The 19,750-nt window shown below is 38.9% G+C and overlaps 1 protein-coding gene across 2 annotated transcripts in view; it reads left to right on the plus strand.

The window, feature by feature from the left end:
• Window positions 1-19,750, plus strand: part of LOC127646621 (metabotropic glutamate receptor 4-like) — a 274,744-nt gene that overhangs the window by 194,043 nt on the left and 60,951 nt on the right. For both annotated transcript variants that reach the window (XM_052130380.1, XM_052130381.1), the window contains exon 7: window positions 16,389-16,589. In XM_052130380.1, the coding sequence (XP_051986340.1) occupies window positions 16,389-16,589 (201 nt within the window). The remainder of the gene's footprint in view (window positions 1-16,388; window positions 16,590-19,750) is intronic.

Genomic DNA, 19,750 nt, shown 5'->3' on the forward strand with positions numbered 1-19,750 from the left:
TTTTGCACTGAGTCAATTCCTCACGCTGCTGTTTCCAGCGTCTTATCATCGACTCATTAAGACCAAGCTCCCGTGCAGCAGCTCTATTTCCTTTTCCAACAGCCAGATCAATCGCCTTCAACTTGAAAGCAGCATCATATGCGTTTCTCCATGTCTTTGCCATGGTGAGGGTGACAAAATTACTACCGTAATCAGAATGATGGGAAGTTTGAGCGCTTCGATTTAATCTAAACAGTAAACAAAAAAGTTGTTTGACCTTAACCCATTCGGCAATTTCATTGGTCTAATGAAAGCTTCCGCCGCCAAAAAACTGAGCTCGTCACAGAAAGTTTTTTTTAATTTTTTTTTATAAAATCTGAAAGCGGGAAAAATCCATATATTAGCCGCGTCATTGTATAAGCCGCGAGGTTCAAAGCGTCGGAAAAAAGTTGCGGCTTATAGTCCGGAAATTACGGTACATCCAAAAAACTTTCAGCAGGGGCAAATGCCCCCTGTGAATTACCCCTAAATTGGAGTGGTGGTATGGAAAGAGTGGTATTCTCATTTTTCTATAGAGTTCAGTGTCCCCACATCATAGACCAAACAAAGGAATTTTGCAGGGGGGAGGGCGGGCCGGGAGGCTGCACACCCGGCCCCTAATCAGGCTAATCAAGCCTCCGAGAGGGATAAAGGCCGACCGGGGATGGCAGTCCGAGAAAGAGAGAGATTTACGGACAGCTTTGTGTGTTTGTATTTTTTTTAAGTTTCTTATTAATATATTGTTTATATTCTCCTCCTCCTTTCCAGTAACCCCTTTACAATATAATTAATATTGGTACTGTTGGGAACAGGTGCAATAATAAAAAGTAAATGCTCAGGGAATAAAAGAGTTAATCCTGCTGCTTCTCTTGCAAACTAAATGGAAGAGAAGCATTAGTTAAGAAGGCCATACCTTCAAATACAATCTCCATCACATTATAGAATAGACAAATAAATCAAAGCTATTTTTTTTTCAGGCACAATGAATTACATTTAATTCATTTGGCAGACACTTTTTATACAAAGTGACTTATAGTGCACTTATTACAGGGACAATCTTCCGGAGCAACCTGGAATTAAGTGCCTTGCTCAAAAGCACAATGGCGGTGGCTTTGAGGATAGAACCAGCAACCTCCCACTTACCAGTTCTGTGCTTTAGCCCACTACCTCTCTACAGAATTAACATTCAATTAGTTCAACAGCATAAATATTGAAGAGATAATACTACACTTAATAGGGCAACAATGTTTCACTATAAAAAGATCTCAAATGCAGTACAAGGACTCAATCTGTGCATATTTGTTTACATCAAAATTAACCATCCCAATTAACTGATTTACTTGAATGAATCCAAATTTCCAGAGAATGAATAGATAGATAGATAGATAGATAGATAGATAGATAGATAGATAGATAGATAGATAGATAGATAGATAGATAGATAGATAGATAAATTTAGCTTTAGATAGCTTTTTACATGTCGGAATCTCGTAATTACATTAATTACGTCATGACATGGGCCTATACTCATAAGACCTGGAACACGTGTGCGTGTGTGTTTTGACCACTGGAGTTTGAAATCAAGAACATTCCAGACAGTCTTGGCAAATTTTAACATTCCTTCAATGTCTATGTTATTTTGGTGATTCTTGATTGTCAAAGCATTTAGAAAATACATAGTGCACAAAATTAGGTGGTCAGGGGCAGTTCTAGACAATTTTGACTGGGGGTGGGCAGTGTGGGGCAGGGTTACCTGGGGGGGCAACTTTATAATAACTTAAATGTCCCCCTTACACATATAAAACATCATTTGCTGTTTAAATATTTGCAGACATGCATTTTTTTTTAAAGACAACCAAAGATTCACCAAATCTGAGTAAAAATGTGGAACATATATAAACAAACAGGCTCATGACAAATGTTTCTGTTAGAACCCCAGTCTGATCAGCTCAGGTTTTGTCTTGTTCTGTCTGTCTGTACCCCCCCCCCCCCATGGCTGTTTTGACAGCCATGTGCTGGCAGTGTCATGGGGTTTCCCTGCAGGGGTGATCTCCATGTTTGCTCATCAGCACAATCAGCCTCACCTGTTCCTTTTTCCCCTGATAGGTTTGCTCTCTATTTAATCTCCTTCTGTCTGTTGTCCTGTGCCAGATCATTGTTTGCTTCAGTGCTTTTGACAACCAGCGCTGTGTCTGTAGATCCTGTTGGGTTTTTCGTGTTGTTATTTTTCCCCTTACCCTGCCTGGTTGATGTCTATCTCTGTTTGCCCTTTTACTTACTGTACCCGGCTGTCTGGCTCTTACTACTGTTCCATTTCCCAGGCCGATATTGTTTGCCCTCAGCTCTGTTGATAACCTCCTCTGCCTGCATGCCTCAGTCTGTCACTGCAACCCTGGGTTGGCCTCTCTGGTCCCCACCCCTGGCCATCTATTCTGCCCTTCCCTGCAACATCCTGCCTGAAGCTACTGGCCTTAGGTTGCTCCTGCCTGCCTAGTACCTCCAGCCAGTTGGTGCTACCCCCTCTGGGTCTCTCACAGTCCCAGATTTTCTGTTTGCCATTTTTGTCAAACACTTTTGTTTTCACAACAACTGGGTCATCCTGCTCACTGGTTTGTGACCGTTTCAATAATAGAAGGAATTGTTACACTCAAACAATACTTTTATAACTTCAGGTGTGTAAAAACAAAAAAATTATCCAAAACCATACTCCGCTTGGAAGAAACCTTTGGGTTAAAATGTTTGTTCGCTAGTCTGTTTTTAACTTGCACTTTGCACTCTATTCAAGTCTAAAATAAACAAAATGTTTTTGGTAAACTTTTTCCAATATGTTTTTCATTCAGTGTGTGGACAAAATCTCTTGAAAATGTTCCAGTTAGTCAATACACCCTAACATTCTGGTTTTACCCACAAACTTTAAGCCGCATTCCCATGCTGTTCTTTAAAAAAAAAAAAAAATTATAATAATTCTTTGGTAAAATTAATGATGGGCTACTTTAAAATTTTAGGTTAGAATTTAACCTTTAGACTATAATCCACATGTACAGGTCTTGTAAATGGTCACCATTTTCTTTAAGATTATTTTAAGAGTTAAGCACATTTTTTAATTCACTAGTTCATTTTAAATGGTCCAGCTAACAAGTAAACTTTTAAAAGTATGTATCCACCTCAATTACAATGAGTTACATGCATTGTAATTATACAGTATATGACTAATAAATGGCTTTAATGTGTGTTTTTTTTAATCATTATGTCTGTCAGTGTCAATGCCCATTCCTTATTGAGTGTGCTTTTTGTGCACCTCTTATAAGTGAATGTGGTTGATAATATTAAGCTCAAGTCTCCGATATTGAGCACACGTGTGCCTAATGCGCCACATGTTAAGTATTTGATTGATAAATGGTGTTCATAAAGAGGTAGTTGTGTTTATCTTCCCTGTTAAGGACTGTGGATTTACTGTAATTGGCTACTTTTGTCTAATAGCTTGTAGTGTAACTACTTTTTCAATGGAGTAGTTTGACTGTAGTTTAACTACTTAAAATTTTAAGTAGACTGCAGCTTAGCAAGCTATGGCTTCAAAGTAGTTTTCGCAACACTGGTATGCATGTGTTTATCTGCCCATGACTGTGTTAATGCATTTATGTGTTTGTGTATGCAGAGCGTTAAGAAGTGTATGGGCTGACCATCCTCACCCAGGGCGAGAGCACCACACTAGCTTTTTTATCCTAGGCAGAGCCACAGCGGAACTCAAACCATTTTGTTCCCCAGTAGTCAAGCAAGTGGAGAACAATTACACAAGCATAACCTGCCGCTTTAATTTAGGGTTTTCAAGATGCATGGGACTGTCGAGGATGTTAAATTGCCTTTGGTTTTCTTATTAAGGCAGAGCTGAAGTTCTGGTGATTAGAAACCCTAGAAGAATAGAACCGAATGTCTTTGGTAGCAGTAGCTTTTAGGAAAACTGCATCCGCTTTGTTTAGATAAGAAAAGGTTTATAAATGTAGGAAGGGTAGCGGGATATGGATGGGTATGTCTTGGACAAACCAGAAAAGAGTATTGAATGAATGAGCATACAGCTTTTGTATTTTCAAGCAACAGAATGGCAGCAAAGCAAAATACTGCACTAAGCAACATTAACCTGAAAGGCCTCCTATTGTATAGGGTAATGATTGCTTACTCGGTTGGCACTTTCCACGAATAGGGTATAATGTGTTGTCCCATTACTTTATTCTTTATTTTTTTAAGCATTAGATGCATAAATCATATGGTTTGTTATGTTTTTTTGTTGTTTTTTTTTAACTATGAGATATGTTAGAACAGTGGTCTCCAACACGGTGCCTGTGAGCACTTGGTAGGCTGCATGGAGCCTGTGAGTCGTCTGCAGAGCCAATTCTATAAATAGCTTAGATCTTATTCTTTAATTTTTTTTTAATTTAAAATGTTTCTTAATAATTGCATGAACTTATTAAAAATGAGCTATTTAAACATTTCAGATTACATTAAAAATTTTAAATAAATGTTTTTCCCCACAATTTTATGTAGACCACTTATATTTTCACATTGAGCCCATGAGTTTTGTTTCTTCAAGTAGCTCTCATTAACAGTAAGGTTGGAGATTCCTGTGTTAGACAAACTGTTATCTAACAAAGAATTTATCTAGCATAAAAGTTGTTAGTTTTAAACACATCACTGTATTTATCCTCCCCTTAAAACTGTGATATTTGCCTGTCCCACCACAGAGGTCTTGACCTTGACATAATCTTTTGAACACATAATCAATTAATTGTTGCAATGTTTTTGAAATTATTATATTAACTAATTTTAATTACTGAAAAATGTATATTTACAGTAGCTGTGTCTCGCATTTTGCATAGAACCCTGTTATCACATGGCTTTCCCCTATTACAAAAATTTTTAAATTTCTAAAAATTGTGACCCCTAAGAAGTATAACCGTATGTACAGAAACTCTTGTACAGCATAGTGGGAAGACAAGTTAATAATTACTAGAAAATAACACAATTGCATAAATCAGAATTTTAAACTGTATTTATGCATATAAAATTAAGACAAAATTAAACGGCTCGTATAACAGTTAGTTTGATCTGCTGAGGTTGATGAGCATTTGACAAAGGTTAGGCATCTCCCTTCATTGTCCATTTGTTGTAAACGTACATTTGCTTAATTTTCTAAGAGTTTCAAGCCCTATTTTGTAGCCTACTTTTGGAAAGTGCCCTTTTTCATTATTTGAAATACAGTATATCTACTGTAAATGGTGACAATAATGTACAATGGCAATGGCATAGGCTTTATTCTGAAGAGTGTACACTACAATCTTCAAACTTAACATCTGACAGCTATCTCCTCAGTTTGTTCTGGCAGGGTCATAATTGAAACAGCTCCTTTGCAATTAAGACTGTACAAAAAAAATCCAAGCTGAGCAACTCCAGCTCTAATGAATATACAGCTGTCTGGCATGATTATATGAGCGCTGAAAGATAATTAATCTTGCTTGCTGTCTCCCTGTCTATTATTCCACCCTCGTATGTTACCAAACCTCTTTCATTTATCGGTGGCATGAAGAGCAAGATACAGGACGTGAATAACTGAACATGTGAGATGATAACATGTGGCATATTGTAGAGATTTAATGATTACTTTCCTCCTAAATTGTCTTTTTAAAATGAATATTGCCAGTTAAATTTAAGTTTAACTCAATCTACAGCATTTGTGACATAATGTTGATTACCACAAAAAGCCATATAAACTTGTACCTCCTTTTCTTAAAAAAAAAAAGTTTCAATAAAAGTGAATAGGGCCAATTTTGGGGGGTTTAAAAGTAGAAATTCAATGCTTATAAAAAAATTTATTAACACATTAATTATTTTGTTAAAGCTTGTGTATTATTTGATCTGTTATGTTGTTTAAATGTTTGTTTTTATAGTTGTTTTAGGGTTTAAGTGTTTGCATCCTTACATCGTCATGGCAACACAGTGTACAATTGAATATAACCTACACAGAAAATGTTAGAAACAAATTTTATCACACTAAAATCATGTTAACACGCATATTATTTTTGTCTTGGCTATACTATTAAGAGATACAATTTTAACATTTGCATCTATTGCAAGTGTCTCACTGTAACCCAGATTTGTGCTTTTTTTTTTAAGAAATGGAGGATCAAGTCAAAATTATTTTATGCACTAATCAATTGTGTCACAAATACTTTTTGGCTGAATTACCAAATGTATTTAAAAGCCAAGACTAGTTTGTGTTTGTGAAATTGTTTTTGTGTGGATTAAGACACAATGGGGCATATTCACTAAACAGTTGTGGAACATTTGCACATGGTATTTCAGTTCAAATACCTGCGTCTTATTCACTAACCACCCACAATCAAGTTTATGAGCAATATTACATATTAGCAATCAGTGCTGAAATTGTGCTGCATATTCAAAATTTAAATGAAGTCATTGTCTTTCCTTTCCATGCAAACACGCCTCCTTTCTATGTAAATTAGGCTCATTAAAGATTGCGCTTCTTTCACAAACTCCATCCGATTTACATTGCACTATTACCACCAAATGAAATTAGGTGGTAAAATGAATTTTATTTAAAAGACATGTTTGTGAAAATTTTCAACGGATCATTTCAGCAGTAATTAATCAGACACTCATCAAATGACGTTGAAGAGTGTTATAACCTGGCATAAATCCATATGTGCAGTGTCATCAAGCGCACGTTTTGCATGTTTGAAAGATGATCCAGTTGTCTGTTTCAAAGTGATGCTGTTCAGTCCAGACAAGGTGCGTTCAGAATCGGACTGCATGATCAGAATTGCGCATGCACATTGTGTTAAGCAGCGATTTTGTGGGCACGTTTGCGCTGATGCCTGATCTGCTTTTTTCCTTTAGTGAATTGGTCACCAAAAAGTGCAGTTAGCATGTAAAAAAAATGCTGCTTTTAGCGGTTAACATTAATTCTTAGTAAATCTTAGTAAAAGTCACTTTCTGTTTTTAATTTTCATGTTTATTTCATTTATGCATTCTGCCTAGGTTGTGTTGTTGCTGTTAAATTGGTGTGTAAAAGTGTGGATCACCCTTAATAAAACTGTAACAGTACTGTAGAATGCAATGGTTGCTCTCTAATATATTCTGAAATGTTTTCTCGATTGGTAAGTGACAAATATGGTCTCAAGCTAAAGCAAAACTGTTTTGCTCAGTTCTGTTCTAATTAAATTTTAAAGATGTGTAAATAAGACACTAAAATCAAACATATTTTATCTCAGAAAGACTCATTTGTGTTTTAAATCAGAAGTCAAATGCAACCAGAGGGCAGGAACAGTTGATATGGTGTTTTTAAATCACATTTTCTCAATTGAACTAGTACAACAGGAAAACTACTGTTAATTATCAACAGCTATGTTTGCTGTGTTGTTACACATTTAAAAATTTAAACTTTGAACTTCTCTTTACCATTATTGTCTTTCTAGTTATAACTTAAAAAGTCATAACTTTCTAGTTATGACTGTAACAATTTTCCCCCTAACATTTCTAAATGTAATAACAATAAGCAACACTGTGCTCGCACTAGGTGGTTGTGCATTGCATTTCAACAAGACTGGAGTGCTCCAAAAAGTTATATAAAAGCTTCTTCTAGCTAGTGATAAACCAATACATCGACCAGGGGGATTAATAGGCCATAATTTGGATATCAGCTAATAACCATACCCGATTGGCTGATTATCAGAAGTGGTCATTCCATCTTATAAAATATACTTTACATACAGCTTTGTCTATGGATAGTACTCATTTTGTGTTTCCAGTAAACCTATATACACTGACAGTCAAAAGTTTGGAATAATTTACAGATTTTGCTGTGTCAGAAGGAAATTGGTACTTTAATTCACCAAAGTGGCATTCAACTGATCACAAAGTATAATGAGGACATTACTAATGCAAAAACACAGCACCATCACTATTTGAATAAAATTGATAAAATATAGAAAGGCCCCATTTCTAGCAACCATCACTCCAATACTTTATCCTTGAGTAATCATGCTAAATTGCTAATTTGGTACTAGAAAATCACTTGCCATTATATCAAATGCAACTGAAAGCTTTTTGGTTTGTTAAATGAAGATTAACATCGTCTTTGTGTTTGTTTTTTAGTTGCCAGAGTATACAATAGACTGGCATGTCTTAAGGACAATGTTAGGTAAAAATGGCAACAAAAAAAACAGCTTTCTCTAGAAACTCATCGGTCAATTATTGCTTTGAGGAATGAAGGCTATACAATGCTTGAAATTGCCAAAAAACTGAAGATTTCATTCAAAGGTGTACACTACAGTCTTCAAAGACAAAGGACAACTGGCTCTAACAAGGACAGAAAGAGATGTGGAAGGCCAGATACAACTAAACAAGAGAATAAGTACATCAGAGTCTCTAGATTGAGAAACAGACACCTCACATGTCCTCAGCTGACAGCTTCATTGTATTCAACACCAGTTTCGTGTACAACAGTAAAGAGAAGACTCAGGGGTGCAGGCCTTATGGGAAGAATAAAAAAAAAGAAAAAGGTTAGAGTGGGCAAAGAAACACAGACATTGAACAACATATAATTGGAAAAGAGTGTTATGGATCTTAAACCCTGTAAAGTGATCAATGGAATGGAATGGAGGAGGCGAGAACTGGCTTTTCAATATAAATAATAGTTTAATGATAAACTTAAAAGAAGACACAAACACACACATGACGGACATGTCCGTAAACAATCTCTCTCTCTCCCGCACGATCCTCTGCAGTCGACCTTTATCTCTCACTGAGGCATAATTAGCCTAATACGGGACCGGGTGTTTAGGATCACGACCCGGCCCCGCCCTCCGCCCTGCCACAAACCGATTGAGCTTTTGTGAGATCAGCTAGATTGTAAGGTGCATGAAAAGTGCCCGACAAGAAAAGAAGCATGGGGCGAAATGTCACCTGAGTATCTGGACCAACAGACAGCTATAATGCCAACGACTCCAAAGCTCTCATTGCTGCCAGTAGCGGATTTAACCACTACGCAAACCATACAATTGCAGGGGTGCCCCAGACGTCGAGCGGCCCCCACCCTGTTAGGAAAGCAAAAACCACTTGAGGGCTGACATGTTTTTCTGGGTACACGTATGAATAAGCTGTTGTCAGTGATCTTAGTACAGTTCATGTTAGAGACAGGCCTGGTTCAGGTCAGTTTTTCATGAAGTACTTTGGGTTTGGGATTGTAATTGAAGAAAAAATATACAGGACTTCTCAACTTGTTTCGGCCATGAGTTAGGGGCCGTTCACACCGAAAGCGTATTTGAGCATGTCTGCTCTGATGTACCATCGCTTTTCTATGTAAACACGTGCTGGACGAACGTCCTTGGCTGCTGCATTGCTTCTCGCTGTTTTTAGACACTATATCAAGTTAAAAATAAAGTCAGGTCTCAAAAACACATGTCGAGACACCATCAACGTTTCATTCATTGTGTTGTGTCTAGACTGTTTTAACATAGGTGTCATAAAGATTTAACATTATGAACAATTTCAGGCTGCAAAGAAGTGACTGTTACAATGTTTAACAATATTGCATATTATTTTGCACCAAGCAAAGTTTCAGCGCTTGATAAGCGGCAATATTTTTTTTCCTTTTTTCTCTAGTGTGCCGAGGGGCTGGCGTGATTTGTATGTTTGCTGTGGCTGGTTACAGTTATGATTGTTGCCTACAATGCTTACATAAAATACAGCCTTTTGCAACATATAAAATCCAGGTGAACGTAAAGTAAATAAGACAAAAAGAAAATATATTACTATTGTATCATTCTGTATTATAATAAAAAACAGGATAACAATTAATAATTGTTATGTTATAATAATAATAATAATAATAATAATAATAATAATAATAATAATAATAATAAATAACAACTGAATTCAAAAATGTTAATGAGTGAATTAGAAGGTTTTGCACACCCTATTCTTAAAAAAAGTGTTTTGTAAACATATATGTAGTTAAATATTGCTTTTTATTTTTACCACTGTATTGGAAAATATGCATTAATTATCTTGAACAAAATTTTATTTCATAAATAATTTTGAATGTACTTGCCTACAATGGCTGATAGGATGAATTTAAAATGAATTTAAAATTATGATTTAAAATAAATTGTATGTCATTTTTTAAGTAACATTTTCAAAATGGGGCCACGGGTTGGTCGGTTGCTTGGAGCCTCTGAAATCGTAAACCCGCCCCTGGAGGATTTTTTGATAAGAACTCTTTTAAGTAGTTTAAGAAGTTTTGAAAAACATTTATTTTGTATTTTTTTCAAATTGTTATAATAATTTTTCAAGTTATTAATGTCCTGACTATACATTATGACTGGTAATGGTAATCCGATAGCAAATCGATGTAGACTCAAAGAAGCGTAAATGGTTCTTAAGGCATTGTCGATAGACTCCATAAAGTTCATTTTTCACTGTATTGATCATTTATTTCGCATTCTGTCACCTTTTTCACCAACCTATCTCATTTCTATATGTGTTAGATTAGATTTATGTTTATAATAGTAATAAAGTTAGTCTGTATTCAAAGATGATTGACTGTGGTATATGTTGATAAATAATCTCAGCCCTGTTTCTAAAAGATTTCACTTCAAATCTGTACCTAAATACGTGTGATATTATTTTCAATAAGCCATGAGAATAATATCACTCCAATAAGGAATTAATCATAATTCACTTATTAAAGCTAATTCCTTACAGTAAAATTTTGAGTGGATACAATGCGACGTTGTATTACGATTTTAATGGTGGAAACTCTGTTAAGACAAATAATCTAAGTTATTTGTAATTTATCTAATTTATAATGGTTGTTGAATGCGACTAATTCCATTAAACATGTCATTACCTAATAAGGTACAATAAAGTCAGTTTAATTTAGTTCATAGCTCACATATTTCGAGACCCTAAATTCCCTCCTAAATTCATCAACCCCTAAATTCCCTTACATATAATGTTGTGATAATGAGGGCACTTTAAAGTTTCCTTCTAAATGTCGCATACCAAATTACATACATTACATTTATACAGCATCTTTTCAGAGCTCATGAACACTTAAAATTCTCAAATTTAGAACAGTTTAAAGAAGAACAAAAAGAAAAAAGACAGAGCATATTTCAGTTTCTTTGTTTTACATAAGCAGGAATATTCTGAAAAGATGAATACCATATAGAGCATTTTAACTTTTTTAGGAATAATGTCTTAATCAGATAATTACCTTAATCGCTGATGTGAATTTAAATGTTGATTTAACTTTAAGAGCTAGCTAGATGATCTGAAATCATCACTTCAGGTCAATAATTAAACACCAAGGTTTAGGCTATAAATGTAAATATAAATGGGAATCACGTGTGAATCGTGTGATACATTAACACAGACATTTCAAGAAGTGTAAAGTGTATATGATTTTGTATCTTAGTTAATATTACACTTGAAAAGCTCCAGATGCACACAATTTACAGAGACCATGGCCATCAGATCTGAAATCACACTGTGCGCATTTTCATTTAGAAGGTTTACACTTTAGAAGTATTGGCTGCACAGATTCATAAATTAGTTGTAATTTAGAACATGTTCATTTTTCAATATTGCTTTATGCTTGTGCTTCTTGTATTATCAGTCAAACAAATATTTTGTTATATTATTCAGATGAATCCGTTATTCGTTTTTAAGTCATTATACGTGCCATTCCAAATAGGGTATTGGGCTTTGGGCACATCGCTAGTATGATAGATGGATGGATGGATGGATGGATGGATGGATGGATGGATGGATAGATAGATAGATAGATAGATAGATAGATAGATAGATAGATAGATAGATAGATAGATAGATAGATAGATAGATAGATAGATAAGGGATGTAACGGTTCTCTGTAAAAAAATGAATCATACGGTTCGCCACCCACGGTTTGAGAAGTATTGACACCACGGTTCACCTCAAGTTTATTGACGCATCTGAAGGTTTTGTGAAGAAAATAAAGTGTCAAATAGACACGCACCATTACAACCTATGATATTTCACCTGAATGAATCTGTAGATGGATACACTCCACCTGTGTTTCACATCGGTCAACTTGATGACATCACTGATCTACAAGTATTGTGTGTAGTTGAAAATGGTTTAATAACTTTAGCTCCAACCCTAATTACACCCCTGAAGCAGCGTCACTCCTTTTATACCTTTATGTCCGGGGGAGTGGCATGCAAATTCCACACGCCAATTCTCATTGGCCTTTTCTCAAAATCAGAGATGTCCGGGCTCCGCAGGAGCGATACCTAGTGTCAACTCATCGACACAACGACGATTGAGTGACAGACGGGGACTCAACGTTTTCATGAGTGCTTGAAGATTACAAGGAGGCATTTTGGAGCAGGGCTGGAAGTAAGCTCTGCAGGGCTGCGGCCATCCAGGAACTGAGTTTGACACCCTGGTCTAGCTGATCCCACAAAAGCTCAAGATCCATAACAGTCTTTTCCAATTAGCTGTAGTACAATGTCTGTGTTTCTTTGCCCACTCTAACCTTTTCTTTTTGTTTTTCTGTTTTAAAAGAATTTGCAGTTCTTCCCATAAGGCCTGTACCCCTGAGTCTTCTCTTTACTGTTGTACATGAAACTGATGTAGAACGGGTAGAGTTCAATGAAGCTGTCAGCTGAGGACATGAGGCATCTATTTGTACATCTGGCCTTCCACATCTCTTTCTGTCCTTGTTAGAGCCTGTAGAAGACTGTAGTGTACACCTTTGTATGAAATCTTCAGCTTTTTGGCAATTTCAAGCATTGTATAGTCTTCCTCAAAACAATGATTGTCTGACGAGTTTCAAGAGAAAGCTGTTTCTATTTTGCCATTTTTTACCTAATATTGACCTTAAGACATGCCATTCTATTGCATACTGTGTCAACTCAAAAACAAACACAAAGGCAATGTTAAGCTTCATTTAAAAAACAAATAACTTTGAGCTGCGTTTGATATAATGGCAAGTGATTTTCTAGTACCAAATTAGCAAAATAGCATGATTACTCAAGGATAAGGTATTGGAGTGATGGCTGCAGGGAATGGGGCCTGTCTAGATTTGATAAGACCTTTTGTCTGCCAGTGCCAATATATATATATTTCCCTATCTGTCACTCACTCGATGTTGTGTCGATGAGTTGACACTAGGGGTCGCTCCTGCAGAGCCCAGACATCTCTGATCTTGAGAAAAGGCCAATGGAAATTGGCGTGTGGAATTTGCATGCCACTCCCCAGGACATACGGGTATAAAAGGAGTGACGCTGCAAACACACATCAGATATTTTCATCGGAGCCGAGAGAGCAAGTCACGGAGCTGAATTCCTCTGCCACTTCCATTCATCTCTACACGCTGTTGGACCTACAGAGCTTTCCATCGGTTCTCCCCCTCGCACACACACCTGGGTGCTTCAGCAGCAGAAAAAGTTCACAGAGTGAATAACTTTGTTTATATATATATATATATTTATATATATATATTTATATATACCTACCTATATATATATATATATAAAACACACAAAAAGAGTAATATTTCTCTAAAAGAATGGTGCAAACGGAAAGCGTCTTTTTCAAGATGTCTTTCCGTTTGTGTTTATTTCCTGGTTGTGGTTGATGTCTCTCCCCGTCTGATGGCCACGATCGCTGCCTTTCGTTTCTGGGTGCCACCTACATGGAGTCAGCGTTCATGGATGGTTCATGTCCTCACTGCGAGGACATGACCATGGCTACGTTGCGGTCGTGGCTTGCCCTTGTAAGAGCGCAAGCCACCCCAGCGACTCCCCGACTTGGTCGTTCTACCTATGGGTATGAGGCGGGGTCAGTTAGCACTGGAGGCGATAGGGGGACCTCAGTGGGAGTCTCTCCACCAGGTATTCCCCCACGGACCTCCCACTCCCCGTCACGCTCGAATGCTGCAACCGAGCGCTGGGGCGAGGTTGCCGGTTCGTTTCACGGCAGACCCGCGATCTCGTTCGGGGCGCCTGACGACGATGAGCTTTCGATCGCGGCATCGGAGAGCGGGTTCGTTGTGTCTGATGCTGAGGACTCGGCTGGACTCTCATCCTCAGGTGCGACGGCTCAGTTGCAGGCTGACGCAGAGCTACCTGTCTCACGGCCGGCCGGCAAAAACCCCAAGAAGGCTTCAAAGTAACCCTGAGACAGGCAGCCCCGGGACTAAGGAAACTGCACTACGGGAGCTGGTAAGCAGACCACTCCCTCCCCCGCCGGAGGGTCGGGTGGAGAATCCTTATTTCCTTAAAATTTTATCATGACCGCCGGCCACCGGTTATCTTTGGCAGGAACCAGCTGTGGCACAAGCCCGCCCCTGAGCCAATGGTCTCCACGGGCCACGAGTAAGAAAATGTTCCTCCCCCAACCCAGGCTGTTCCGGGAGCGGTCACAAGGAGCCAGGTTAATGCTTCGATGTCTCTAGACTCAGCACCCCGGGCTCCAAAGCGAGAATGCCGCTGCCTTGCATGCGGAGATCGCCTCCCTTCTACGGAAGGAAGCGATAGAGCCTGTACCTCTATCCGAGGTGAAGAAGGGGTACTTCATCGTACCCAAAAAAGGCAGCGGGTTGCGGCCAATCCTCGACCTGCGAGTTCTGAACCGGGCTCTGCACAGACTCCGTTCAAGATGCTCAAGCAGAAACGCATTCTAGCGGGCGTCCGGCATCTGGATTGGTTTGTGGCGGTAGACCTGAAGGACGCGTACTTCCATGTCTCGATCCTTCCTCGACACAGACCCTTTCTCTGGTTTTCCTTCGAGGGTCAGGCATATCAGTTCAAAGTCCTCCCCTTCGGCCTGTCCTTGTCATCTCGCACCTTCACGAAAGTCGCAGAGGCAGCCCTTGCCCCACTAAAGGAAGTGGGCGTCCTCATCTCGATGACTGGCTAATCTTAGCTCACTCACAGGACATATTGTATGCTCACAGGGACCTGGTGCTCAGGCACCTCAGCCACTTCGGGTCAACTGGGAAAAGAACAAGTTCATCCCGGTTCAGAGCATCTCTAATCTCGGTATGGAGTTGGACTCGGTCTCAATGACGACGCGCCTCACCAACGAGCGCGTGCAGTCAGTGATGAGCTGTCTGCATGCGTTCAGACAGAATGCTTTGGTCCCACTGAAATCCTTTCAGAGGCTCCTGGGACATATGGCATCATCAGCGATGGTCATGCCACTTGGGTTGATGCATATGAGACCACTTCAGCACTGGCTACAGACCCGAGTCGAGAGACGAGCATGGCGCCATTGCACACTCTGCGTCCCGTAGGCTTGTTGGCAGGAGTTCTCCTAGGCCAGGTCCTCCCAACGGGGCTGGCGCGCCGAATGCAAGGAGCACTCAGTCGCCGGCCCTTGGACTGGCCCGTGACTGCGTTGGCACATCAACTGCCTCAAGTTGCTGGTGGTACTACTTGCCCTGAGGAGGCTATTACCTTTGATCCGGGGCAAGCATGTGTTGCTCCGGATGGACAACACAGCTACGGTAGCGTATATCGACCACCAACTGGCCTACGCTCTCGCCATACTGCATGTCACAACTCGCCCGCCGTCTCCTCCTTTGGAGTCAGCACCGGCTCAAGTCGCTGCGAATCTCTCATATCCTGGGCCACCTCAACAGCACAGCGGACGCCGAGGGGAGAGTGGAGGCTCCACCCTCAGGCGGTCGAGCTGATCTGGAGTTGATTCGGCCAAGCACAGGTAGACCTCCATCAGGGAACGGAGGTTACATCAGTAACCGAGACGTATATATATATATATATATGTGTGCGTTTAAAGTAAATAATGTGTAAAAATACGTGTTCATTTAAATTAAGCAATTATAATTGTATATTGTATGTTATATATTATGTGCTATCACTAAATTGTATTGTTGTACATGTTATTTTACCCCACTCTCTAGATATTAGTAATCCTACGGCCATGAAGTAACCCCGCTGTTTCTAACTAAATGTTACATTATTATATAAAACAAATGTGTCTTCTAAAATAGCCCCTACAGATTCATTTTTACACAAATATATTTTTGTTGAAATTAAAATCGGAAACAAAGATATTCACCCATTCATTTCATCCAACTTATTGGTCGTTTATTTGTGAAAACTCTAAAAAAAACTGATGTGATGTGCAACTTCTACACTTTCCGTGTAGACAATCGTAAATTGTCACATTTACGATTGTCTACACGGAAACACTGGTCTCTTCCAAAGCAGATATGGTTTAAGTGTGACAACTGAGTAAAAATATAATGGCAGTCAATGTTCATGCGATCTTTTCCTTTTCAGATCAAGAAAGGATTGGACATGACTCATCCTATGAGCAAGAGGGCAAAGTGATGTTTGTGATTGATGCTGTGTATGCAATGGCCCATGCCCTCCACAACATGCACAAAGACCTCTGTCCTGGAAAGGTGGGACTCTGTTCCAAAATGGACCCCGTTGATGGAACCCTCCTGCTAAAGTACATTCGCAATGTAAAAATATCAGGTAAGAAGTTTACCTTCTGGGTTAAAGCTCTCCCATTTGTCCTTTAACAAACCTACTAGCAGAACAGCTGTATATATGTGCTTAAGAAAATGAAATTTTGCACAATTATCCTTCTTACGATGAATACAGGTTCCTGCATAAAGGACTAACAATTTTAAAACAATGCTGTCACATGAGACGTTTTTTAAAAGTTGTCCAAAATCCTTTTTATAGCCCCACCCTGGCCATAAATAGTCGACAAAGGTTTTTCAAAGATTAGCTGCTGGAATGGATTAGAGTTGTGAGAAAAAAACAAAAGCCCAGAGGAGAAATTGACTGCTACCCAGAAAAGTGTTTTGATATGTGCTTTGCATAACCAAGCCAAGGTTCCTCCTGAGCCATGTATGTGTTAATTAAAGCAGTTTGCAATAGGCTCACAACACCCTTTGGACATGTTCTTCCTGGACTATCAATGGCAGTATAACTAATTAATTTAGTGAGTATTCACATGAACTTCTAGGATGATGATGATGATGTGGCTTAGTGTTTTAAAGTATAACTGGCTAATAGAATATGGCATTCGGTATCATAAGTTTTTTTTTTTTTTTTAATGTTAATATTTCTCATTTTTGTTCCCTTGTACCATCTAGTTACATTTATATTTACATTTTATCCATTTGGCAGACACTTTTATAAAAGAGGAGTAATACATCACAAGCAATTAAGGAGACAAAAGTTACAAAGTTTCACTAGCATCAGAATAGTAGTATCCAAGACAGATTAGAGTACAACAAGAATATATGCTCATGGAAAATATGTATTTTTAGCCGTTTTTTGGGTTGGGAAGTTCATTCCACCAATTTGGTACAGTGAAACCCAAAGTCTGGAAAAGTGTTTTGGTGCTTCTTTGTGTTTGTACAACAAGGCACAACTCATTAGCTAACCACAGGCTTCTGGTGGGAACATAGCTCTGCAGAAATGATTATAGGTATGCTGTATTCCAGCATCATTATAGTTCATTATATAGTACAGTTCATTAAACACCAGACATGCTACTGCATTCGGGATCATTTGCAGGGGCCTAATTGCACATGTAGGGAGGCCTGCAATGAGACTGTTACAGTAGTCCAGTGTAGTTATGACAAGTGACTGAAAAAGAAATTGTGTGAAATGTTCAGAGAGGAAGGGTCTGATTTTCCTGATATTGTAGAGTGTAAATCTATATGATTGTGCTGTCTTTAAGATGCGATCTGTGAAATTGAGTTGCACCTAGATTTCTTTTGAACCCAGCTGAATGGTGATATTATGTTAAACAGCAGGGTTGGCTGGAAAGACGAGTTGCAAGCGGTATTCCTTCATCCAATCCAAGATGTCTGCCAAACAGGCCAATATTCGAGCAGTCACCATGGTGTTGTTGGGCTGGGAAGACAAGTAGAGCTGTGTGTCATCGACGTAGCAGTTGTATGATGTGCCATGTGCCTGAATGATGGGTCCTAGTGATGTTGTGTATATAGAGAAGAGAAGAGGCCCAAGCAATGAGCCCTGAGGTACCTCAGTAAGTAACTGATGTGACCTGGATACCTCACCTCTCCAGGCTACCTTGAAGGACCTACCTGAGAGATAGGAATTAAACCAGTCAAGAACCAAACCCAGAGTAGAGAGGTTGGAGAGTATGATTTGATGGTTGGCTGTGTCAAGGGCTGCAGAAAGGTCCATTAGAATCATGACGGATGATCTGGCTCTAGCCTTTCTCAGTGAATCAGTGATAGACAGCAGGGCAGTCTCGTTGGAATGTCCACTTTTGAAGCTTGACTGATTGTCATCCAGCAGCTTGTTCTGCAAGAGATAGGCAGAGATCTGATTGAATAATGCTCTTTCAAGTGTTTTCACCATGAACTGGATGAGAGAGACTGGTCTGTTTTGTTCTACTTGTGTGAGGTTTTAAGCTGCTGAGTTATTCAAGAATGCTTAAATGAATTGGAAAAAATGCCTGTAAGTAGAGACGTGTTAGTTAAAATTAAAAAAGTGCTGTAATGTAGAACAATATCTCTAAAATTTATTGTGGGATGCATACGTTTTGTGATTTTCGCGCAATATCAAGGAAAGCCTGGTTTAAGCTTGCATATGATTAGCTCTGCTCTATCTGGATCTATCTATCTCTGGATCATATTGATAAATGGGGGGTAATGAGGAAAGCCCGGTTAACTCATATTAGGCATTTCAGATGAGAAGAATATTTATTTCTTATAAAGTACTGAACACAAGATGTATATACTATTATTTGCTTCGTCTGCCCTACATTCATAGAGTTTTCAAAGGAGAAAAATAATTGAAAACGTCACCCGCCAAAGTGGCTAATAAAGCCCAAAGTATACTTCCGTCAAACGCGAACACTGTGCACGAACGCAGACACTCGAACGCAGGACATATGACACAAATCTGTTCATTAGCAGAGTGCACGACCACTGAACGCGTGCAGCCCGATTTTCCGAACCACAGGTCTTTGAACATGCAGAATACACATGCTCCTGGAATTTTTTGCATTAATTAGAGGATCCACAAGGTGGCAAAACTCATATTTGAGCTGTTGTTGTCACAAAGACTTGCTAGAGGAATATGTAATCCCCAGCAAACAACAGGAGACGAAGAGTAAAACAAAACCATTAGATGTGCACATCAAGAGCCCTTGTGTGAGGAGGTCCAGATAAACCTGCATTTATATAGCTTGAGTCTGAAGGCATATTTATGGGTCTAACCCCGCCACTGTCAAGTTCTACCCTCATTTGGTGGTTGTTAATGTCCAGCCCTGTACACTACCATTCGAAGGTTTGGACACACTTCACTGAATTTGTTTCTTGTGAACTTAAAATCCTTTGGATCTAGAGCTTAAATGCTTGAATGGAAAAATGGACGTGTTGGAGCAGACAGTAAAGGACTTAAACCAGGAAGCCAAGAAAAATCCAGCACAACACTTAGGGAACTTTAAAAAAAGCATGACGTAGGTTGAGAGAATGTGCAGAGTCTGCAGAGCTGTAATCTAAGGATTACTTCAAGATGCTTTGACATTAGATAATTTTGATTTTTTAACATCTGTCCAAACGTTTTACTGGTAGTCAATCAAAGGGATTACCAGCACATGTTTACTAATTATACTGATGATATTATAGAGTTTAAAGATGTCA

Source organism: Xyrauchen texanus, chromosome 7 (genome assembly GCF_025860055.1).
Source record: "Xyrauchen texanus isolate HMW12.3.18 chromosome 7, RBS_HiC_50CHRs, whole genome shotgun sequence".
Classification (NCBI taxonomy): domain Eukaryota; kingdom Metazoa; phylum Chordata; class Actinopteri; order Cypriniformes; family Catostomidae; genus Xyrauchen; species Xyrauchen texanus.